Below are 26758 nucleotides of genomic sequence, written 5' to 3'. Positions count from 1 at the left end.
ATCAGCTTGAAAAGTTACTTTATTTTCAGGTTTAACATGGAAGGAGTAAAATCTTCCTGTAGCCTAGAACCTTTCAGATAATTATTAGAGTTTTTATCATAGAAGAGTGAAAGAAAAGCAATGTAGTTTTAATGCTTTCTAGTTAGAATACAGGCAGCACAAAGATGTGTAATCCTTACAACATTTTTGTATACTGAACTCTACAGAGAGTTTCCTCTAAGAATTCAACTCAATTTGAGAACTAATTTCCTTTCTAAGTATTCACAATTTCTGAAAATGTATGTGGTAAAACTTCACTCGCATTTGTACCAAGACCTGGTTTCTAAAATTTAGCTTCATCTAATGAAGATTAAAGATGTTATATGGGAAAGCAATATTTTCCAAGGTCTCAGAATATTAGGAAAAAAAATTAAAATTCTGAAAGCTATGCTTTCTTATATATAATTAATTTTAAGGGGAAGAAGAAAGTGATACATTTTTTTCAAATTTTAAGAGTTTCTCACTACAAGGCTGCTTTCTTAATTTCCCACACTTGAGTAAAACCTATTAGTTTTACTTCAGTGACACAAAATGGTAAGTCAGATAAAGCAAATCAAAAAAGAATAAAACAGAATAGCAAGACAGACCTCGTACTAGGAAAGAACAGAACAGGAAACAGTTAAGAGTTTGAAAGTAGCCATCTAAATACTCCAAGAGCACAGAACTGAGAATAACCTAAAGGAAGAGTATCAAGTGTTTCTGACTACCTTTGGAAATCAGAAGCTTATTTCAAAAGTGAGTGCGCACACTTGAAATAAAAATTAAAAACAATGTTGGCTATTAAAAAAGACACTGAAAGATATATTCCTTACAGAGAACCAGAAAGTGCACAGGCAATCCTACTCACCTGTCTTCATTAAAACGTCGACCAACCAAAATCTTACATTTGTCTGGAGGCAGACAAGCCGCTAGCAAAGGTACCGTTCTTAAAACTCGACTTTCCTGTAAAAAAAAGAGAAAAGTTACTTTTGAACAAAATCAAGAAAGTCTTCTACGAATTGTTAATGTTTTCATTTTCTATCAAATTCCATTGACTACAGATAGAGAAAAAATTCTAGCAGGTAACAGGGCAAAAAGTTCAGGAAAAAAACCCAATCTTGATGCTTCAAATTCTATTGTTTTGATTGAAAGTATTGAACTTAATCTCAACTAACCTGTGATCATCATCATAAATTTGAACAAGGCTATCAGTATAAAAAGCAGTAACAAAACTTTAGAGAAAAATCACAGAATAATAAACAGTAGGCAAAAAAAAAAGCATTAGCATTAATGTAATAGTATAAGGATCAGTGGAAAACTAGGGTAGGGCTAGATTTCCACAAACATTTTTTAAAAAAATGCATGGGTTGCATGAGAACAAGGAGTGTGAAACACGAACATTCTATCATCACTTCATTTCAGAGTAACCTGGACAACAACACCTACACTGCCACAAACACACTCTCTCCTGCCATTCAGGCTGTGGTGACCAGGCACCTGTATACATCTTTGTGCCACAGATGAGCAAGGTGACCACCATGTCTGGGTGGGGAGCAGGGGCTCTTCATTCCTCAAAGGGCATTAAAGAGAGATGTGTTAAAGCAGAACTTCAGAAAATGGAGAAAGAATGAAGTAATGGCAGCTGAAGCAAACCATCTATTCCTCAAAAAGAGCAATATATTTCTGTGCTTCATTTAGCAGAGCTTGCAATTAACTTTTGTCTAGACAATAATTATTACAATTTGAGCTTCCGTTTGTGGGATGTCAAATTTTGTTTTCCCATCAAGGAAGCAGAAGCATAATTTTATCTTGCACTTAGTGACGACAGCAAGCCAACACCAAAAATGGAAGTTTCAGTTTCTTTATTTCTCATAACATGAACAAAGGAAGGTTATTAGCTGAATCTAGCAGGAGGTAAGACACTAGATGTCAGGTAAGATCATGAAAGCCCTAAACTCCGTAAAGTAAATAAGTTCTTACAAGATTCTCATTCTGAATCTCAGGATTCAAACGATGAACATCAGTCCCTAAACCACTGGATTAACTAATGAAATCCAGGGGTGGGGGGAAAGGTTTGGTCTGCCTTTTGATTTAAGAGCCATATCTCAACAACACAGTATTTGTGAACACGTGAGGCCCTGATTAACTCATTCTTGGCATATGTTACTTCCACAAATATCAATGTGCAGCTGCCTACACTCACACATTGTCTTGCTACTAAAGTACAGTTAAAATCATTTTCTGAAAACTTATTACTGTTGCCTAAAACTTTTATGTTTTAGTTTTTCAGAACCTTATCTATTGATCCTCTATAAATAAAACATCATGGAGTTGAAGGAGTCCTGCTACATCCACCACCACTTTTTATGGCAGCAGCAGCATGATGTCTCTTAGGGACAGCTGATGATCAAAGTAACTTGGGAGTGAAGTGCCAGCAATGGGAAGGAAAAATATTCTTCAAACAGCCATCAATTTCTTCTGCCTCAGCAAAGCAGAATAAACCACTGACAGTGGTACAGTATTATTTGTCTTCATTTTATCATAATTAAACAACATTCCATCAGTAGTCAGAGGTCTCCCTTCCTCATAATAATTTAAGAAGTGGTAATAAAGGAAGAAAATCAACTATTTATCTCTGATAAGCAAAACCAAAAGAGCTGTCATCAGTCAGGAGAAAGTTATTCAACTGCTTCCTCTAATGTCATATCCTTACTTGAAAATTACCTTTCACATCAAAGAAATACATTATTTTACCAATAGAGGAAATGGAATTTTCCAATCTAAAAAAAAAAATGGAAGCTAAAACATAAAATGCAGAGCTGAAATGAATTGAGAACAGAAACTTAAGAAGAGCTAAGTCAAACTAAAATTAAAAATGTTTCATTTGTTTATAATATTCCTAATTAAAAAAAAATTATCCAGTCTATATGTAAAATTATCATAGCAGCAATTTTCTATTTACTGGTTTGAAAGTGAGCAGTTACTCTCCTTTGTTCTTCTCAGTGTTCTAATAGTCACTTGCAACTCTTTACTTTTTCATTACTTGATCACTGAAGTACACAGATAGAAATAGGGCTAAAAGACTGACTTGGCAGGCTGACCTTGGTTGGCCTCCAAGCCACTCTCCCTTCTCAGTGGAATGGGGTGGGGAAATAAGATGTAAATAAACTTGTGGGTTGAAAAGGCCATGGGCAGAAGCAAAGGAAAATAAACATATTTTATTCTCCATTTCCGATCAGTAGGCAAAGTGCATCCACTTCCTAGGAAATAAGGCCTTAGCACATGTAGCAGTTCCTACACAAGCCTCAATGACAGATGCCATTTGGCACCCACCTCCCTCAGCTCTTACTGTTGTCATATGGTATGGAATATCCCCCTGGCCAGCCAGGCTTAGATGTTCTGGCAACATGCCCTCCAATCTCTTGCCCATCCCCACACTCCTGGCCTTTGAAGGCAGTCTTGGAGGCGCAGCCCTGATGCTGTGTGAACGCTGCTCAGTAGTTCAAACACTGGAGGCACAGACCTCTGAGAGCCACAGTGAGAAAAGTTAACTTCCTGCCAGACTCAAGGCAATTTACTTTTGCACTGTGTTTTTTGGTATTCTGGGAATTTGGGGTAATTTTGGTTACCAAAGTATTATCCACCTACAATGAAATGACAGTTCAAACTAATACAAGTATTTTTTGAAGCAAATGGGTATATATTTCTTTCATGTTTGCTTATGAATTTTTAGAGTGAGTAGAAAGAATTTTCCCCTCACATTTCTTACTGTTCACTATGATATACTATATGGAAGAGGTATTATAATGAGAAAATTACTGGCATTAGATTGATATACAGAATCATTAAATACACAGAGTCTAAATTTTCTTCTTAGATGGCTAACATGGAAAATTCTTACAGAAAGAAAGGCAGGGAACAAGAAATTTAAACAGATACCCTCTGCTATGCTTCGAGGTTCTGTCCTGAGTTACACACATTGCTCAGATTTTGAAAAGTACATAATGGCCTACATCCTACTTGCAATCACTTCAAGAATAATCAAAGGCAAAGATGAGACAAAAAGGGGTTTGTACAGCTAGCTATGCCACTGACCTATGGATCATAACAGCAGGCATGAAAAAGCAAAAATGACAACATTATTTTATTTACTTTTATATATTTACCTATATGCAAAGAAGAAAAATAAATCAGACTGAGCAAATAACCCTGATTACCTTTGCACTAGTCTTGATGTTGGGTTTCCATATTTCTAGGTTTTAAATTATACTTATGATGAGCAATGGTACAATAACACTGATCTGAGAACAAATATTTACACCTTGACATGGAATGCTGTATTATCCTTGGATTCCTTCACAAATAAAAACCTAAATAATTCATGTAGCTATCATGCAAAATGGAAACCTCATAGTACGATTTCTCACAGGTGATCTGCTATTCTACAGTAAGGGATTCTTCTCCCTTTCACAACACCTGATACGTTCACAGGTCAATCTGGCAGCTTGGCCTCTGGATAGTGTGAATGTGAAGACATCAGTCACATTAATCAGAGCACAGGAAAACTTTTTCCTGACTTTCTGCATTACTATCTGTCTTGGTTTGAAAGACATGTATCTGCTAGGAAGTGGGCAGGACTTCCCTAGAGATGGAGAATTCAAATCCCCTCCCTCCAAATTATTCTAGTTTAGAAAATTAAAGGGGCTTTCAGGCAAAGGTATGGGGATAGGAATATCAGTTCTTTACTAGTATATATGACAAAACAACAAACAAAGAACAACTACAGCATCAATAATAAACAGAACCAAGAACCTTGAGGGCTTTCTTTCACAAAAGCCCGGGACAGTTTGATCTCCGTGCCCCTGCAGGACTCAGAGAGGCTGAGCTGGAAGGATGGAAAGTCCTGGGCTGGTGGATGAGATGAGGAGCTCTGCGCTGGCAGCTGGAGCAGCAGGGGTGTCCCGGCAGGGCTGGGCAGTGCAGGGCTACAGAGTAGCAGGGGAACCTCAAAGCTCCGAAGAAGCAGCGGCGGTGGGGGGAGGGCTGGAGAAAGTGAGCTCAGGATTCCTGGGTACACGAGCAGATGAGGGTAGATTTCCCAGGACGAGACGGAGTGATGGCCGTGAACTGTTCCTGCAGCGAGGGGCAGCTTGATTGTCTTCCTCGATGCCGAGAGCAAGAGTGAGCAACTGCCCCCCCCAGCTCTGTCTTTTACCTTTCCCAAAACTCCCGTTATCTCTCTCCTCTGAGGGAAACTCCCAGAGACTCAAAAACAATAGCGGTAGCCTTGTGCTGCCATCTCCTTCAACTACTTCCTTTGTTCTGGTTAAGTACTGTCCTTAAGGTTTCTTAGCAACTTATGGGAAAAAATTCTGTAAGTGAAAAAGAGGCAAATCTAACCCCCAACACTATCTTGTCTCAATACCAGTCTCAATAGCATCATGTAACCATAGCTGAAGCCTTACCTCAATGCACTGCAGACTTCCAAAGCCAATAATGAAGGACATGAGGGATTACAGTTAGGACTGAGTGCAGCAGGGGAAAGACATTCTCTGCTTGGTTAGTTTAATGCAATATTTTTGAAACAGACAGTTAGAGTGTATCTGTAATGCAATAGCAGACTGAAGGATCAGATAGAGTCCACAAGGCTCATCTGCCTTCAAGACTGATTGTGTTTTGAGTATGAGCAGCTACAAGCAAAGGGAACTTACCTCCTGTCACATATGCCTCTGCAGTTATGCAATCAAAAGCACTACCTGAGATCATCTAAGATAACACTTCCAAAGATCATTTTATGATGTTCTTAGCTTCCTGCCATTTAATAGGATTTATCTCTGGTAAGCCAAGGGCCTTCATTCACGTAGTTGGATATTTGCCATAGTGGTCTTCCAATGATAATTTATTGTATTAATTACATTATGTAATATAGAGTAATGGAAAAACTTGCATCCCATTTTAACAGACAGCTGTTGTGACTGCTAAATAATAAAAAAATTGTAGATAGCTTTCCAGACAGACACAGGAATGGTGTATTATTTCTAGAAAAATCTGCAAACTTTTTCTAATACCTTCCACCTTAAAACAGGAAAGTCAACACAATTAAAATTCCAATTCAATATCTCTGGCATATTTTTAAACTTCTTTTTACAGCAGGTGACTTCAGTGTATATTTAGGGACTTTTGAAATAAGAAGTGATGGAAGAGTGTTCCTATTATACACAGTCCATTAAAAATCAGTTCAGGGCCCAAATATATCATGGCTTCTGTTTTATTTCCCTGCAAAAGAAGACTTTTTTTAAATTGGATTTTTTTGTATTTGGCTTATATTCCTCCAGGATATTACTCTTTGCATGTTGATTGAGCAACTGTGTAATGTCAAGCAAACAGCTGGACTAAGAGAGTACAGTTTTCTCTGAATTCCACAGTAAAATTTGCAGACCCACCATCTACCCAGATCTGTGTAACCGCGGTACCATTTCTAAATGCCTTATGATCCACCTCCAAAGGCCACTGTCAACCAAAGAACAAAACATCAATGTATGTTCTCCTATCAGTAAACCAAAACATTTTTTTCTGAAGATGAACTGTAGTTTTTCATTGGGGAAAGAGCAAAGGTCATCACTAAGATGAATAGCTTAATTCATACTTTTAACAGAACGCTAACATCAATAAAAAATCACTGCTTTAATCAAAATACATCTCTCCAGGGATCAACTCTAAGCACCTCTGTGAGACACTGTGTTCACAGAATCCCAGAATCACAGAATACGCGGAGTTGGAAGGGACCCATGAGGATCACTGAGTTCAACTCCTGGCCTTGCACAGGATACCTCACAAATCACACCATGCGCCTTTATGTTATTTTATAATCTTATATTTATATTTTATAATCTGTTATATTTATAATCTTATTTCATTCTTATAATTTGTACAAAGGCAAGTAGATTTCAGTTCCAGTAGGACTATACAATAAAGACATCTTGCATACATGGAATTACAGAAATAAGGTGTTATTTCAGAAGGTACAATAATTCAGAAGAACTGAACAACAAATACAGCAACTCAGATAAACTGGTATTCAGTCATGAAGTTTAAAAAGAAAAATCATTATATGATTGCCCTGGTTTTGGCAAGGATATAATTAATTTTTTCCCAGTAGCTGACATAATGTTGAGTTTTGGATCCAGAATGAGAATAATCTTGATAGCAACAAGGAAAACATCAGTGTATTAAGCAGTGTTTACCCTAAGCCAAGGACTTCTCAAGTGTGTCACGCTCTGCCAATGAGGACCTGCATAAAAAATCTCGAAGGAGCATGTCCAGGTCAGATGACTCCAACTGGCTAAACATGGATATTTCACATCATAGAATATCCTGCCCCATATTTAAACCGGGGATGGTCAGGACCTGCCAACTGCTGTTCAGGGATGGGCTGGGCACCCGTTACAGTGAACACTGTAACGTGCATCACTTGCTATTATTATTATTAATAGTAGTACTACTACTACTACTACTACTATATTTCATTTTGTTTAATTCATTAAACTGTTCTTATCTCTCTCACAGAGAGCTTTACCTTTTCTCCCTCTGCTTCTCACCCCCATCCTGTCTGGCAGAGGGGCAAGTACTGTGGTACTGCGTGGTACTCAGCTGATGGCTGAGGTCAAAGCATGACAATGAGTTGACAGCACAGCTGTTACCTCCTGCCTAATATTTGCTGCATTAAGATTTGATCTCAATTCCCATAGTTACCACAGCCTTACTCACCTCTGCTGGATGCTGAATTATATACAAGCAAGTGGAGACCTTTAGCGGATGTACAGGCAGGAAAGGACACAAACACACCTTCTGAGGACGGCTACATGGCAAAAGAAAGTGAGAGAAGAATAAACGCAATCAGCAGCTTATTAAAGAAGACATAAATACATTGCACAAATACATATTGCATTCCCCTAAGTAAGAACTTCCCCTAACCACAATGTATTAAACCTCATGTAATTTTATGTTTGAAACTCCTTTCACTTCTAAAAATAAAGAGGCAAGGCTTTCATTGAAATAGCATTCTGAGAACAGTGTTCAGACACTTTCTGTGGTTCGGTTAGGGTTAATGCACTCTAAAAATTCTACTGTCATCTTCAAGATGAGCAGCTTACTAGCATCCATACCCTCATTAGACAAGTCTGTTACTGCTTTCCGAACAAGTTAGTTTCAGCAATATGATGAGCTATAATAGAACATACAATATTTACAATTTATATAATATTTATAATGATTGATTAGAATATAACATTTTAGAAGTATACACATATGAAACCCCAGACATGCTGTATTTTAATTTTTTATAATTCCATCTATGTTGAAATATGTAGCAGACATGTAGAATGAAAACAGAAAAATCCCTATCAGGAACATCTAATCTAGGTCAGAAAATTATTTAAAAATCTTTGGTGTACTGTCTCAAGCTGTTGAAATTACTAGCTGAAGAACAATATCTAAAAAATTATCTTATGCTTAGTATGAAACTGATGTGCTGAACTATCAACAATAAACAGAAGCAAAGAAGTAAGCCTGAAGTTATTCACAGAGAAATTGAACTGTCACTCTAGAAAAACACACATACACATGTACGGACAGACGTCACTCTAGCTCCTTGCATAGGTTATTCAACTATTCAGAAGAATGACGAATTTTCTTAATGGTGAAACTACTGCATGTATTCATCAACTAAAATCACACTGTCACTGCAAACAAAACTATACACTTAAAAAACACAAAGTCAGTATTTTCAGCAGTGATAGGGACCTGGAGTAGGATTTCACCGGCACTCTCCTTGTAACCTTTATTGTTAACAGTTCATAGGTTGACTACACAGGAGAGACAGTAAGCAATGAATCACTGCAGCAGATGTGATTCAAAGAAGTGAATTCTGAAGACAGGTTCAGATTAAATTCATGATGAGCCTGACTGAGAATGAATTTGCTTGTTCACAAGAGGACACACCCAGACAGGTGGACTAATAGTACAGTGATCCACACCAGTACAACTGTTCCCCATTCAAACATTAGTATTTAATAGTAAATGGCAGCATTATAAAAAGGCAGTAAGAACTGGTAAGCTCCTCTTTATCAGTTGACAGCCTGTGCTAATTTAAAACCTGTACCTCAAGCCCAGCTACTGAGGCACAGAGGCTATTCCCTTCGCCACCTGATATAGAATTAAACACCAGTCTAAATACAAAGAAGGATGGGGGAAACATTGATGCAAGACAAGGAATCGGTACTTCTCAAAATAAGCACCAGGAAAAACTAATGTTAAATATTTTAGTCTAAAAGGCTCACAGACAATAAACCAGCCTAATGACAAACTGAAAATTATTCTGATACACTTTTCTGGTGTACTGATCCAGTAACCTGCTGTCTGTTTTTCCTTCTAGTACTTGGTATTTTCCAGTTGCTAATGCTGCATAGATTTGGCACATTCTGCTGTACTAATGGCCAGGCTTTGGGCCTTAAAGTAAGTATTCAGAAACCTGACTATTCAGTGGGCTACCCAAGGGACCTTCACTGTGAATGAACTGAAAACAAACTCACTTCCAGGTCTGATGGGTTGTTCTCCAGTGTAATCCCTTTGCCTTTTTCCCAAATGTTCTCATATGTGAGCAATTTAAAAATAAATCTGTTTTGATGTCAACCTAGAAGCAGCAAATACTGTGGAGGCTGTTTGTTGCCTGTGTCCTGATTGTTAAGTCAAAGTTCATCATCTTTTTGATCACCAGGTTTATCAGAAACTCAGCTGTGTGTACAAAGTGTGATTCCTTGGTTTTCCCCAATAGCTGGTTCACTCCAACAGCTGGTTTCTCTTACAAGATAACTTGGTAAAGTTCTCCCCATTATAGCATTTTCTGCTGAAGAGAGATGAAGGCATGAAAATCTGCTAAAGCAAGCTGTTCCAAAACAGTTAGCTGTTGACTTCAGTCCCATGAGCTACACTGTTCATTACGTCTGATAAGCACACAAAAAAAGCTTACAGTGATTTCTGACCTCAGGGTGTTTAATTATAACAAATTTCACTAGATATAACTTACTTACTTTCATGTCTCCCTTTGGTATATGCTTTTTGTATTTTCCACAGTGGTTTGGATTTTTCACAGACAGGGTTTTTTTTTAACCTTTGTTAATCTCACTGAAAAAAAAATAAACAAACCCAAACAAAAAGAAGGAAATTACCTGGAAAGTAAGTATTTTTAAATAGCTGAAAAATAAATTCTGCCTATAATTTGGTCTGTAGGGAGCAGAGCACAGACTATGACAAATAAAGAATTTCCCAATATAATTTTATTACTTACATATGCATATACATCATTTAACTTTAAGCACCCAATTAGGTACCTAGTTATGTTGAATACATACTTTTACAACCCCATCCTGAAGGCACAAGACTTACTTCTGTAATTTTACTTTGGAACCTAACAATTATTTGTGAAATAAAAACCTCCAACATTATTCCTTCATGAAACCAGCATTACCAGTCTACATCTGTGGGACAGGAAGCACTGCAGAACAAACCAAGTTCTGTTCCACCCCCACAAATGCTGCCTTTGCTCTGAGAAATGTCACCTTGCCAGAAAAGACATTTGGTCTTTTTCTTTTGTTTAAAGATGCTGTTTTAGTTTTGCCCTACATACACAGCTGATGTTACAGAAGAGAAGGAGCAGCACCAGGAGCTTCTTTAACACTGAACATCAGCTTTCTCATGTCTGGAAATCAAAGTAGCAATCAGCTCTAGGCATAAGCAGTAGTGTTCAGAATATTAAGGGAAAGATTTGTGGGTGGGGATCAGGATTTTAAGGAGGATACTTTTTGTTGTATTATTCACCTGTATGCAATTTTGGTACAGCTCAAAGCTACCCAGTGGATTTTTACCTGTTTTTCAATATAGCTTTTCTAGTCTAAAAACTTACAATGAAGTAACCCACCACAGTGGCATGACTAAAAGAAAAAAAATAATCATTCCATATCTTGCAAGAGTGCTCCATATGAAAAAGACAGCCATGTACATGTATTCATAGCTTTCTTTCCGTTATTTATATCTAAATCAGTGATGCTCAGAATAAAATTAGGTCTATCTTCCCAGCAGAACTGAATCTGGACAGTGGACTGTGGTGTCAGGTTTAGTGTGATTAGCAGCTTCTGGGCAGACATACTCTAAAAGTAAATATGCTGTAGTCTGGAAAATAGTGAGCTAATTGTGAAACTCCTTCCAAATCTCTATATTATTTTACTGCAAATATGTCCTCACTTGCTTCAGAACTAGCTTTTACCTTGCTACATTTCCAAAGCCTTTTTCTGAGAACAAGCATCATTCTGAGAATGCAAATGAGTGTACTTGCACACCCATACTCAGAAAACTACAGGTAGGTCATTCAAGGATTTAAACCCAAAGTAAACAAAAACTAACAAAGTTAGTTTTATGCTCAGCATTTGTAGACATTTGTATGGAAACATACAAAGGTTGAGTGTGCCAAGCACATGATCTAGAAACAATGTTCCCAATATTAAAATAAGGCAGAAGCTGATGTTTTTTAACTACTAACACTTGTAGCAACATATTCATGTTCCAATACATATTGCCAAGGTCAGGCGCCAGACTGTATTTTCAAAAAAACATGCCTGCCAAAACAGAAATGGCTGCTTCAAGTAAATTAGATTTCTCTACTGTTTTTGTCAAAACACCAAGGTTTTCAAGGTCAAAACCCACCTGAGAAATCTGAAGAAAAGCCACAAAGCTTCCAAATGTTTGTTTTATACTAAGGCTTTTATGTATGTTTTATACTGACACAAGTCCATTACACACATGCATTAAAACAAGATTCAGGAGTTTTACAAAGCTATGTGCAGGAAGTTTAAAAGGAGAAGCCCATTTATTTTAAAATTTTGAAAATTAGTGTTATTTTTGCTACATTTATGTTAAACTAAAAATTGATTTAAGATGACATTTTGCATTCTCCACTTGAACCACTACACCTATAGAGGGAACATAAAGGAGTGGATTAGGCACAGATAAGTAGATCTTATACATAGATCTTATACCTAGATGTGTATAAAGTTATGCATATAGGAAGAAACAATTTTAACTCAACATTTAGGAAAAAAACATGGTCTGAAGTTAATGTGACATAGCATTCAATAGTACAAACTTTTAATAAACAGTCCTCTGAAAACACCAGATTAATGCTGGGCAGTTCTCAAAAACGCAAATCAGTTGAAAAGTGTTACTAGGAAAGGATGAAATAATTAAACACAGAACATTATTATGATACTACACAAACCTCTGGTGTGCATTCTGAGTGCTGGAGAAGTCAGATCAAAAATACCTGGAGTAATTTCTCATGTCATTGGCACTGTCTAAGTTTCTTCTAGGCTTATTTTGGACATCCTTTACTCAAGCAAAATTCCAAGCCTTAGTTTTAATGGGGTTTCCTGAGAAAAATCAGGCATAGAAGATTATTCTGACTTTATTGCATTCGAGCTACCATTTATTCATCCCATCTCTTTAAAAAAACTTAGAAACTCACTGGTTATGAGGCATCAAAATTTAAAACTAAATCCTTACAAATTTCATTAGGAGTCAATAGCCACATAAAACACAGTATCAGAAACACAGGCGAAGGGAGTATCAAGAACAATAACAAAGCCCTTCCTTTTCCACTTGGTAATCTGTGTACCGCCAACCTCTTGGCACAGAAAAAAGTTAAAAAAAAAAAAAAAAAAAAAAGGGCATACTGTTGAAGTTTTGCCAAGAAGTTATAAATAAATAAAACAGGTTTATGGGTTGGTTTTGTTTTGGTATTTTAGTTTTTTAATGGTGCAACCAGTAAATTCAGTTGAACATATCTTTGTTCCCTGAGTAAAAACATAAATGTGTATGCACAGGAAAAACATCTAATACAAATCACAGTGAAAATCTTCTTTTCAAGGAAAAGATTGCACACAATAATGGAAAAAAAATTGTTTCCATGTTACCCAACAATATGAATCCTCTATTTTGCAAACAAATTGCCTCCAGGTGAAAAAAGTTAACTACTTAAAGAAAATTTTGTTATCGTGTCAAAAGCTTTTGTAACCCTTCCAACACAATAAAGACAGCAAGTTTAAGCAACAGAACACAGAAATAAACTAACTCAGCTGATCTGAAATCTAGAATACTTGTTCTAATTAATACAAAAATTTTTACCACAGCTCTCATGCTATCATGAGAGTGCTGTGGATTCATTTGGTGTCATTTTCCAATGCATATCAAATGTGCACTGTGCTAAAGCGCTTGAGGCCCTGGGTTTGAATATTAGGACTTCATATAATACCATATCACTATCAGCTTCCTCCTTTTACTGCTTCAGAGTACCAGCCAGAAAAAAGTTATCCTCCTAGAAACACTCTTTTAGATCAACAGTGTCAATGGATCAGCAGCAGAATGGCCTGAGATTGGCAAAGATTTTCAAGATCATCTCATTCCAGCTCCCCTGACATGGTTAGGGACACCTTCCAGTAGACCAGGTTGCTCAAAGTCCTGTTCTGGCCTTGAACACATCCAGAGATGGGTCACCCACAGCTCCTCTGGGATAACTGTGCCAGTGCCTCACTACCCTTATAGCAAAGAATTTATTCCTGAAATCTAATTTAAACCTAATTTTATGTCTTTTAACTTATAGATCTAGCTCCTTTTACATTTTGAACCTGTGATGTATTCTGGTACAGGTTCCAAAACTTTTCTGTTTAGTTCCAAGAAAAGCCACTGCAGTACTAAATATTATATTCGCTAAAATATGCTAGATTAAATTTAGCATTTTGTACCAGAAGATATTTAAGGCAGTATCACAAATTTCCAAACCAACAAGACCATAAAATCAAACAATTAAAGAGAGGCTACCATTGTATTCAACAAGTTCATTTCCAGGGCACTTTCCTGATAGTTGTATAGTTGATAAAACATAGCATCTGTTCTTCTTACCATGAGGTACTATCAACACAGCAAACTTGGTCACAGTATAAAGAGGCATGATATATAACAGAGGCATTCAAAAAGCAATGCAGTATTTTTAGACAAATACTGCCTTTGAACTGACCTAGCATCCAACTGGAACTAATAGGGTCAAGGGAGGCAGCAATGGGAGGAGGCAATGGGATGGGGTCAGAGATATTTCAGAGAAGAGGTTCAGAAAGCGGTTCAGAAGGGGGACAGGGAGACAGAGTCATCTCCCTGCCTCTCAACAAAGGAACCACTACTAGTGAGCAGCTAGGAGATCACAGAACTATTTTCCAGCACTCAGATTGCTTGGCACCAACTCTTAGCAGTTCCCCTGCTCCTACATGGTATGGTGAGAAAATACATCCCTTCTTTCTATTTTTCACTCTAACTACAAAACCCTGATTGTGCAAAACCCTGATCTTCCATTATAGTCAATCAATTTGAAAACTTTGCTTTCTTGTAGATTTGAAACAATGTTGGGCCTCTGCCCAGAGCACTGGACTTCAGAAAGCCTGAACAAAGAATAAGGTAGCTAATTCACAGAGGCATCAAGGAGTACCAGCTGAGACTAAGGACAAAAAGAAACACCTATTTACATCTGTTTCATGTACAGTATGTTGTGTCACATAATGGGCAGGGGAAAAATTCATAGCAATAAAAAAGCTGTCCATTGTCAAAAGTTACTAAGCATAGAGATATGCTTTTTAGTTCAGAAAATCACAAAACCACTATTCCTATCAGCCATAAATATCACTCTACAAGTGCCCTGTATTTATGATCCCTAGGCAGCTGTTATTCATTGTTTAGCTCTTCACCACAGAACCTCATGTTTGACCCATTTACTCGGAGTATGGTTTACTGGCACAAGTCACTACTTAAGAAAAAAGAAGCAATAGACCATTATCCAGCTCCTAGACTCAGCAGGAAACCATAAAGCTTAGCAAGGTAACTATTGAAAACAAGAGTAGAGACTGTATGTGGTTCCATTTTAACATCTACTTTCAGAGCAACCCAATATATTGCAGGGATTATATCCTAGGCCCTTACTGGGGAAAAAAAAAGCAACAAACCTATCTCAAAACAGCTGAGTTTTCAGCTGTTGACAGCCAGCTACTAGAACTGGGACTTACATCACCATTTCCTTTCTTCTTCAGCACCAAACATCTATCAGCTTATAATGATTTTCAGTTGAAGTTCAGCTGGTCTGGATTTGAACAACTGTAGCAATACATTTGAAAAGCCTACTAAGAAAGATTAAAAGTTCTTATTCTTCCTAGGTTTAAGACTAAACCGGCAACTTTCCAGAAGTAAGGGACAGAAGCAGTCACTTATCTCGTAACAAGCTCTGAGTTCTCATTAAGAAAACTGACACGGCTGGAAGAACCCCAGCTAGCTGTGTCTCCCAGCTGTGCCAAGGGCCGTTCCCAAATCTGACAGCAGGTTCAGGTAACAGCGCAGAACAAGGCTGTTCTTCTACGGCAACAGGTACACTAGACTTCAGAGCAAGGACTAGAGAAAACTTTTTTGTACAGTTTCTCAGAGACCTTTATTGCCCAAGACGGGGGTACAAAAAGGCACCAGGAACAAAGCCCGCACCCACTTTTAAAACCTAGACATGGGGGGTGTGAAACAAACAGCTGATTGGTCCCAGGACAGATGGACAGAGGTTTTTCCATAACATAGGGCAGGGTCAGGGGAAAGATGGACAGCTGACCAAAGGTTCCAGGGACAGGGCAGGGGTAGGAGAGGTAGACAAAGAGACAAAAAGGGAGACATGCCTGGACAGCACCTGATGCATTGAGCAGGGGGAAACAGGGAAGAACCATTGAGATTGCATCACATAATGGGCAGGGGAAAAATTCATAGCAATAAAAAAGCTGTCCATTGTCAAAAGTTACTAAGCATAGAGATATGCTATTGAAAACAAGAGTAGAGACTGTATGTGGTTCCATTTTAACATCTACTTTCAGAGCAACCCAATATATTGCAGGGATTATATCCTAGGCTCTTCCTGGGGAAAAAAAAGGCAACAAATCTATCTCAAACCAGCTGAGTTTTCAGCTGTTGACAGCCAAAAAGAAACACCTATTGGTTTGAACCCTTGAGAACATGGAACCATTGAGATACATAACTCAAAACAGCTTAACAAAAACCCACCACCACAAAAGACCTTCTTATTTTTAAAAAAATTATATCAGTTAGTACAGTTCTTAAAAAATTAGGCAAATAAACATACATACATGCATACATATATTTCTCTTTAGAAAATGTGTATTTGTAAAAATATCTAAAATTATTAAAGAAGAGTATTTTTCTTCCAAGTATCTCATAGCTTACATATCATTACAAACTTCTCTTCTGTTATTTTGTATTACCATATTTTTCAACAGTGGTTTTCAACACTAAGTAAGTAGTAAGAGATTTTATCCTCATCATCAGGATGAGGACTAGCAGCACATATCCAAGACACAGTATCTAGAGAATTACCAATTATGAGTGAAGTGGCTTTATGGAGAAGTTTGTAACACTACAGTGACATGCAATTATACTGGAAGGATTTTAAATTAATTTGGACATCTCCTTTAGACTTTGACACTACAATAGGAAGCAACAGATTATCCAACAAAATTAATAGATTCTTTAGTACAGCATGTGTATGAATGCTATAAGGGTATGCTATCCTTAATGAGTGATCTTTTGCATATTTTTATGCTGAAGGTATACAGACAAAAATCAATATATTTCAAAAATGTGGACAAAGGCAGCATGAACCTTATTAAAGGCTTTTAAGTTGTGTTCTCATGAGTCCATTTCCCAAGGCAAACAACTTTTCTGTCTGACCAATTAAATCACAGATAAAGGACAAACAAGTTAGTTTGGAGTTTTGGGGGGGGGGTTTTCAGCCTAGAATGTTCACGGCAGCTTTACAAGTCTAATCAAAACATATCCAATACAACAAATACCTTCTAGTGCTTTAAAAGAGAAAAGATATGAAGAAGAAAAGAACAAACATCCACACTTTATCATTTTCTGAACTTATTACAGGAAAGCAGACTTTGGCAGGCAGCTTTCCTTGTAAATAACTTAAATTAACAAATCAATAGCAGAACATTCTTTCAACAGCTTAACTGTTTACATTAAAGTTGGCTGTGGTTTCCACTGGAACTAATAGGAGTAAGTAAATAAAATAGCATTTAGCTTATGCAGCACTGCAGTCATTACAGAAAGGCCAAGAAAGCCAAAAACTAATGAGCCTGAGATTGTTGACATTTTCATGCATCTTGGCTCTACAGTCTGGCAAAATACCTGGCACGCTGACAAGCTTAATGCCAGACAGCTAGCAAAGCTTTGAACTTGTTGAAGAAGGTGAAACAGTAATAGCATTTAAAGTGTGCCATTAAGACATTAAGAAGTTAAACTCAAGCCTTACATTGCCATTTTATAATTCCCAATCTGTTTCGTAAGTTTAGATGCTACCACAAGAAAAGACAAAGCAGAAAAATTGTGTAACCAAAACATCTCATGAAAAAGTCCAGAATTTCTAAGGGAAGAGAGGAATCCACCAATCCAAGCAATAAAGAGTAAAAAAAAAGAAATTCCAAAAATACAGCACCAGCATCTTGGGTTTGGTATGCTTGGTAGTCCCTCGCATGCCTGCACAAAGAGTCTCTCCACAGATAACTCTCAGAAACGGTGGCTGAGTCCCCCTCTTCTTCTCAGTCTGGTAGCTTGGTGTGAGGGTACACAGGTTCTTTAGCACCCCATGTATAAAAAAGATTCATAATTAACACTGCAGTGAGACAGGGAAACTGAGATTAAGACACTGCTAACAGGAGCCAATGACAGTACATTTCAGGTGCAGTGAGGGGTTCAAACAGTAACTGAAGCTGTGTAAATGAAGTCTATACAGCTCATGTTAAATTTACCTAAAATATTCCTGCACTGTTGTTTTGTTACTGCTTGTTATTTGTTTCTTGATAAAAAAAGGATGATTACAACTTGTCTTTAAGGATAACATTGCAAAACTCTATGCAGGCAAGAATAAAAACTTCTAACACCAAATTTCTATGTAGCAGCTAATGGGTTTTTTCAGTTTTGAGTTTGAATAACACAAGCAACAATGTCTTTAAAAAACACTGACCAAATTTCAATAAAACTGCCCTTTCTATCACCACAAAAGCAATAGGTCTTTTCACATTTGAAATTTAGGTCTCCTACGCAACTTCATCATATAGTGCTTTAAACACAGAACTTATTGAAATGTATACTTTATTTTTTAAAGCAAAAGCAAGTCTGAATCCTAGTTTGAAACAAACAGATGCAAAAAGGGAGTTAAATTAAAAGCTCACTCCTGTACCAAATGAAGTCAAAGGAATTCTGTCATTGTTTTAATGAAAACAGGTTCAGTGCCCACACATCTTTCAGGCGTTAAAAGAGCTAAGTTATTGTGTCTCTCAATCCACACAACAATGCTATATCCTGTCACTTCCAGGTATGAATTTAACCTTTACTCCTTTCAAAAATAAAAAAAACCTATTAAATTAAGGTATTGTTATAATTTATTATGGTAATACACAACACACAACAGAAACTCCCTTTCTAAATTATATTTAGCATTAACATAAAAGTAGATAATGTCTATCAGACAAAACTCCTCTAAAGAATACACACTCCTATTCAAAGAAAGATTCCATCATTTATTTTCAACTGACTGCAAGTAAAACTACAGTTAATGGAGCTTCATACGATGAATAACCTGTATTAGCAAAATGGTTAAATATTAAATAGAATCTTAATTAAAATATTCTAGAATAATCTTCATTTCTGCCATAGATGGTAGAAGAATGGAGTTGTGTTTATACTCCCAGAAAACTTCAGTATAACTCAACATTACAAAACCATACAAAAAAGTCCGTGTGCAGACAATGTTCTTTTCAGACTTGCTGATGCCACTTCACTACAAGAGCACTTTAAAAGGCTGCACTGCACTCTAGTGTCCTTTTTCTGAATAGCAGCCCTTCAAATACACTGATTCTGATCTAGCATCAATCTTATTAAAAAGCAGTCAGTTTCCTGCTATAATGCAACAAAATAATGTATTTTAAAACACTTTACCTGTTATTTAACAGTAAAAAGTTATTTCTTTAAAGTAGGTTGATTTTTACTGAATACTGAACATTTGTTTTATTTAACCAAGCATCAAATTAATTAAGCCATTCTCAAGCTTTTTCCAAATACTGGAAGATGCTTCTTTTAAGGCAAACAATCAATTCAGCACAAGTGTTCTTTAATGCCTAATATAGCAGTCACCACATCAAACCTCAGATCCACACTGATTTTTACCACCCAAGGTGCTTTGCCAGCTTCATGTCCTAGGAAAAAATACCCCACAGTAATACTTTCTTTCAAGTAAGAAAGTGAGAAGTCTGCTGCATAAATAAAACTTTCTTGTATATCTTGGAAACACTAACTTTACTACTCATGTAGCATATATTTAGCAAGCATGTTTATAAAAGTTAACAAAAAACAAGGTTAGACTGCACTTGAGTACCTCATTAAGAGATTGACAGGAATACGAAGGATCACAAGAGTTAATAGTTAATTTTGCACTCATGAAAGTATTATGACTTGGTCTAAGAGGTCACTGGTATTAAACAGAGCATAGCAGTACAAAGCTATAAACAGACTCATAAAATAATTCAGAATTGGACAGCTTTGGACTCAAAGCAGGCATAATTTTGAAGGTCTTGAGCCAACTGATCTTAGCATACCAAAGACTCACCAGGCAACCAGCTCCAGCATTTATCCTCTCTCAAAAAGTGTAATTCTTTTTTGTGAAGCTGAAATACAGCTACACTGATTGAAACAGACAGGACAGGGTCTCATCTCCCACCAGGGGATGCTACTGGCCCATGCTTACCCTGCTTCTCACGTCTGCTGCAGAGTGGTTCCTTTGCAGGCCAGTATGCAGGCTGACAGTGACACCAGGGCTTGCTTAGCCCTGGGCACCGAGCTCTGAATGTGCTGAATTTTGTGGGGTTCCTCATGACTGACAGCTGTCAGTTTCTCTCTGAATGGCAGCTCTAACCTCCTGCAGTACAGCAATTGCTCCCTCTGCCTGGTTGTCACCTGCAAGCTAGTTGTGCATGCCTTCCACCTCACCCATCTGGGTGCTGGGAGCATGTTCAATAGCTCTGCCCATAGCACAAATCTCCACAAAGACCCTCCTACTTCAAACTGTCGATTGCTTGAGCTCAATAGCCCAGGAGGCTCTCTTCGTTTATTTTGTAGACCCATTCCCTACTCTGTATCTTCCCAGCCTGACTTTTGTAGAAAGCTCTCAAACACTCCCTTGATACTTTTATGTTCAGACAAGCGTAACCACCTCTTACTCCAGAACCAGAACCTGCTGTCATAGTTAGATATTGTTAAATCCACTAACCAGTCTGCCAAAGAAGGTGGGTGTGCTGCTCTTCCATTTGTCCCCTACCCACATTTGTTTTAGTGGTACATGACTTCATTAGTCCTCTGATAGTGCCCTTACTAAATTTCTCCCAGACCCTTCTCCCAACAGTTACAAAATTTGCCAACATGAACAGAATACAAAATGAAATCAGCGACTCAGAACAGAACTATATTTGGCATAACCAACTTTATTAATAAGAGTTTGACAGATTATATCTACTGTACCATTGTAAATATCAAAGACTTTTCTGAAGCAGTTTTAAAGACTTAAGCTCCAAGATATTTGGGCGCCTAGATATCTTTAAAATACTTGAGTTTAAAGCACATATTCATCAGCATCCCTGTTTGTTTTGTAAGGCATGAAGCACCTATAGGTGTGAATAGGCTTGTTGAACACTAGGGGTTATTTTTTAACCTACTCGATGACATATTCTAAAAGGCACTTAAAATCAATTTAATTCACTCTATTAGGTGCCTGCTTTTCATGCATTAGGGTTTTAAAAGAACTTTGATGCTCAAGGAGAATTTGACTTAGGTCTCCAGAAGAACCAACACAATTGGAATTCATTGATCTTTCTTCGGTATTTTAATGAACAAATTTCTGTGGTGGCCTGGAGGACTCACAGTTATAAATAATCCTAATTATAATTTTATAACTGAAATATAACTAACTATATATCTACCTCAATTACATAACTACCAGTCCAGGCCCTGGGGACATGTGCAGCTATTGGCCAGTTAGCCAGGTGACAACTAATTCAGGCAATCAGGACCAACCGCACGGACTTCCAGAACTATATGAGGAGAACAGTAAAAGCTGGCTATTGCCACAAAAACACGGAGTGTTATGTTGCCGCATCCATCTCTACCGGGTCAATTTCCTATTGGAAAGTACAATTAACAAGCCCTGCCATTAAAGACAACAAAATAAATTTAAACTGTAATGATTTCACAGCCTTACAACTTCATTTGTTGCAAATTCTAAGAAAAAGAATTTCTGAAGTTTCTAACCAACATTTCTAATAAATGATGGGGAGGAGGGGTCAGGAAGGGGGCTTATTCCTAAATTGCTTAAGTGTAATATTAAATTCAAAAATACCAGGAAAAACAAGTTTCATGCATTATATAACTGGATTGGACTGCTATTGTTGTTTTCATACACATAGCAAACCACAAGAACCTCCAAATCACCTTTTTTGGATCATCCTTTTTTATAAAATACCACTGCCTTGATTCACCATTTTACAGCTGTTAAGAATATAACCCATTGTTAACAAAACTCACCTTATCTCTAACTAACTTTTCTGACAGTAGATGTCCTCAGATTGTTTGGCATCCTTAATTAACCCAGAAACTCTAGGTGCTTTTTAGATAAGAAACATTTTCTTTCTACTATCTGTCATAAGTCTCAAAATATTGAATTCCTGAACATTTCACATTCATTCCAGTTAAACCCACTTATTCTCTCCCTAGTGTACAATTTGCCTAGTTTCAATTTCATAAAACTGGACATTTGGAACAAATAGAAATGTTGAAGCGATAAACAGAAATATAGGCAAGAATGCCAATTCCAAAATACCATAAGAAAATAAAAGTATTTTATAATAAATACTGTAAGGCTGTATAAGCTGATATTATCAAAAGCGTGCACAAAAGTGTGCATTAGAAGGTGTTCCTTTCAAATGTAGGATACATGCACACTCAATTTTATTTAATATTTCTGGCCTTTTGGACAACAGTTGATTGATTGCTTAAAAAAGGGGAAAAAAGAAAAAAGGAAAAAAACTCAGAAAATTGTATTACCAGTCACTAATATATAAAAACTAAGGAAAACATGTAGAAAGAAAAAAAGATAAGCCACAGTAAGTGCTGGGGGTTAGATTTGTTTCTTTTTTACTTACAGAATTTTTTTCTCATAAGTTGCTTGAAAACTAACTACTGGGTACTTATTGGTGCTTAAGAAGAACAAAGAAGTGCCCAAAGGAGAGGAGTGTAGCATCTGGCTACACCTTTTTTTTTTGGTCTCTGGGAATTTCTCTTGGAGGGTAAAGGACAGGTTGGGGACAGCTGCGCTCTTTCGCTCTCAGCATCGGAGGGATGATAGCCAAGCTGCTGCTTACTGTGAGGAGAATTCATTGTCACCACCAAAGTCCAGTCCTACCTAGGGATCTACAACCATCTGCATATGTGTCCAGGAATTCTGAGTTCGCCTTCTCCTGCCTTGCTGGAGCAGCACTGACTGCTCTGAGTCTTTTTGCTACGCTGTAGCCCTGCATTCCCCCCCTCCGCCCAGACCTCCCGCAGCTCCAGCTATCACCAAGGAGCTTCTGATACATCTCATCCACCAGCCAGGGATTCCTCATCATCCCTGCCACTCCAGCTTGGTGCTCCTTAGAATCCTGCAGGGGCACCTGGATCAGACTGCCCCCGGGTTTTGGGAAGCAAAGACTCTCCTCCATCCCCTTCAGTCTCAGCCAAGAAGGCCGTCACGAGGTTCCTGGTTCTGTTTTGTTGTTAATGCTGTAGTTGTCATTTTGTTTGCCTTGTCATACACACTAGCAAAGAACTGTTATTTCTATCCCCATACCTTTGCCTGAGAGCACCTTAATTTCAAAATTATAATAATAGGGAGGGAGGGGGTTTCCATTCTCCACTCCAAGGAGGCTCTGACTTTCCCTGGCAGGCACCTGTCTTTCAAACTAAGACAATAAGTATTTGTTTATTCACTAGGTAAAAAAAAAAAAAATCATGTTAACTTTACAACACAGATGACCTACTATCTACTGCTTTGTGCCAGAAAAGCCATAGGATGAGGCCTTCAGAACTCACTTGGTCCATTTTCTTTATATGTCCACGGGAAAACAAAAATTAAGTACTGCAAGGACACATTCCCCTTCACATAACTAATACAGCTAGATATTTCCATGAAATTACATTTGAAAATAAATAAAAATACTATGTTAGAGACAGTTTGCAGTCTTCCATATTGACATGCTGGGTAGATTTAGGAACTGAGTACAAAAATTTTAAAGGAAATTTGTACCATAAATCATAGGCATGATTGATGCAACTCAGAAATTGTATGTAGAAAGATGGAGAAAAAATATCTGTTGACTATGCCTTACAAGTCAGCAGAGAGGTATGCTTTTAGTACCAACACAGACAACTGCTAGGCTGACAGATCCAGGAGTCTGAACTGGGATTATTTATTCCAAGCAAAAAGCATTACAGACTTAGATGAAAAACATTTCAGCAGAGCTTGAGCAGCAAAAGTACAACTCTGGTACAGCTATAAAAGTGCCAAGTGAAATCTAAACCCAGTGCTCAGAACAATATTTGAGTTTTAAAAAATGAGAAAGGGACACACAGGTGCATTGCAAGGGATAAATGTGGATGGGAGATAAGGCGTTGGAATGACATGCAGTCACTAAAAGGAATAGAGAAGACTCCAACAACATCACAGCTGAAAGGAAAAACAAACAAACAAAATCATGAATGAAAGAAATCAGAAAAAATCAGGTGGAAGAAGTCAGATGACTCTGATAAGCCATTCTCATGCTACTCAGGAAAAAAAAATTCTAAGAAATTCTAGGCATACTGTTTCAACAAAGGAGAAGGTTGGAGTGATGCACCTGAAATGACAGGAAAGCTTTTTTAAACTCAAAACTCAAAACTGAAGGAAAACATAAAAAAAGAAAAAAAGAAAAAACAAACAAAAAAAAGGTAACTGAAAGAATCTGACTGAATTAAGATCAGTTAGTCACAGAATGCTCAGACAAGCTCTAGAGTATTTTACATAATAAAAAACTCAGGGATATGTCAGGGCTGGCTCTCCTCAAAACAGATAGCACTGCAGCTGAAATTTACCTGTGCCAATATCAGATGTAAGCCCCAGAAATTACGTGAAAAATCACTGGATTTGCTGCACTTAAGCCAACTCTTATTTGGGTATATGGATAACAGTCTTCTGCTACTTTTGTAACCTCCACAGAATCAAAAGTAAAATTCATATTTTTTTAGGTTTTTGCTTTGTGCAATGTTTACAAAAATCAAAAGTCAATCTAGAAAAATAACCATTGGTATTTTTAGTATTCCTTATAATTGAACTGGGAAGACTTGATCAATGTTGAAATATTTTTGACCTCTTTTGCAATACACTACCATCCGCAAGAAAAAGGTGTACTTGGTGTAATTACAGAACAGAAGCCAATCAAAGGTACTACATCGTTTTAATTAACAAGATTATTCTCTGCAGCAGTTCTTGTCTTTGGATGTGCTCCTATTAGCCTATAGTTATCCACAGGCCATATGTGGCCATCCTGACATCTTCTTTTTCCTTTTTTTAATGCCAACAGCTCAAAAAGTATGTTAACCAAGTCAGCTGCGCCACAAAACAAGCAGCCTAAAAACGTCTCCACTCATTAATCTGATCACAATATAAAAGGAAATTAATAAATGCCTTTGAAATTTAGTGCAGCAGAAATATGTAATAGTGAAGTCACAAAACCTTTAATTCATCAAGAGCTCTGGCACCACTCATTATTGGTGATACAGACCAAAGAAACAGCAGCATGAGAAACTACTGCATATACAGTAACTGCTAAATACAGAACAAAACCAAAAAATGTTTAGCTTGATAATTATAATCCTAGCCAATAGAAGATACAGAATTTAATGAGCAAACTACAATCATTTAAAGCAATATTACCAAAAGCGTGTTAAGATTATAAAAGGCACTGAACTTCCAATCTAATACTTGATAATTTCTCCACTTACCTTTACCTATTCTTCTTAAAATGTGATTATAGATTATATACAGATTATATATATAGTAGCTGATCAATTTCAAACAAGTTACATCTTAATCTGTAGTTGGTAAATTCTACATCTTTTTTACTATCAAGTATACAATTTCAAGACACCCTCTTGACATTCCTCAAATCTCCTTGAGCATTTTCTATTGAAAACAAATAAAAAACTTCAAAGATATTTGTGTCTATCAAGCAAAAAGGGTCATTCTTGAGTGGAAGAGACTTTCAGTTTGTACACTCCTGCTTTTCACGTCCCCAGCCCTATTAAAATTTCTTAGCCTCTTCAGAAGAGCTGACATATTACAATATAAATATCTCTGCTTTTTCAGTGGCAGGCAAATCAACATAACCACTTAATGCTGAAATAAATTTTCAGTTTGTAAAATAACTTTCTGCTGTTGCAAAAATAGGCACTTATTGTTAAAATATTTTGCAATCTGCTGTAAACCATTCAGTAATATTCTTAATGTGTTCAAGCATAAATCTCAAACCAATAATTTGTTCTGTGGTCTTCTGGCTGGATTATCTGCTGGCCAGTGAAGTCCTACCAACTCCAAGACTGGGGGCAGGAGGCCACTAGAACCTTCCTGCTTGAGAACTTAACTCACCTTCTTGCTTTCTAAGTGCAGTGCTTCTGACCTCTCAATGTGAACACACATTTCCCCAAGCTGGCTAAGAAAGCATAAATCAAGTAACAAAAAAAATATGGTCACGGCAAGAGTTCTTCTTGCCATTTATTTTTGCTACAGAGTTGACAATGCCCTGGAGAAGGGTCAGACACCTGACTGACACACAGGTCTCTCTTACTTTCTCAGCTGCCTACATACCTACACTTATGGAAACAGGAATAGATCTGCACATCTGTCCGTACGTATTCCCTATTTATGTAAAAATCACTGAATGCTGGGAATAAACACATTATATTCACAAAAAGGAGATAAGAAGCTTTGACAAATACTTCTAGCTATTTTTTGAAGAAATACAACCTATAGGTAAGAAGGCCTCAAACATTTTATCAAGCTTTTTTGTGTTAAAATTACCTTACAAAAGCCTCATTCCAGTTAAGGTAATCATATCCCCAGTCCGGACGACACTTTAGATAGATAAGCTATGCAAGCAAATACTGGGCCAACACAAAGACACAACAGAATTGCAAAGGCACCATATTTTTTGAAAAGTAACAAATGAAGAAGTTACAAGAAAGAAAATTCAGTTCCATGGGTTAAAAATCTATTAAGAGATAAATAATTTCTGATTCCTTCAGCTATAACACACAGAACAACTTACCTGCTCTTCTACTAGAAACAACAGCTTAAGACAACCTCTTTAAAAAAATCAAGTTCCTCTCTCCAGTACTTCCCTTCTAGGTAATCCCCTCTTCCCTAGCCTCAGACTGGAGTTGTGCCACTTACAAAGTCCTTCTACAAAAATCTAAAAGC

General features: G+C 37.2%; 1 protein-coding gene across 1 annotated transcript in view; it reads right to left on the bottom strand.

Moving 5' to 3' along the window:
* The window catches only part of DTWD2 (DTW domain containing 2), a 76259-nt gene that overhangs the window by 41005 nt on the left and 8496 nt on the right, over positions 1–26758 (bottom strand). Inside the window, exons 2-3 of the mRNA XM_063422648.1 lie at positions 7786–7876; positions 887–981 (exon numbers count right to left, since the gene is read on the bottom strand). Coding sequence (XP_063278718.1) covers positions 887–981; positions 7786–7876 — 186 coding nt within the window. The remainder of the gene's footprint in view (positions 1–886; positions 982–7785; positions 7877–26758) is intronic.

This window comes from Prinia subflava, chromosome Z, assembly GCF_021018805.1.
Source record: "Prinia subflava isolate CZ2003 ecotype Zambia chromosome Z, Cam_Psub_1.2, whole genome shotgun sequence".
Classification (NCBI taxonomy): domain Eukaryota; kingdom Metazoa; phylum Chordata; class Aves; order Passeriformes; family Cisticolidae; genus Prinia; species Prinia subflava.
Note: the sequence above shows the minus strand (reverse complement) of the source record. Positions and strands in the feature narration are given on the sequence as shown.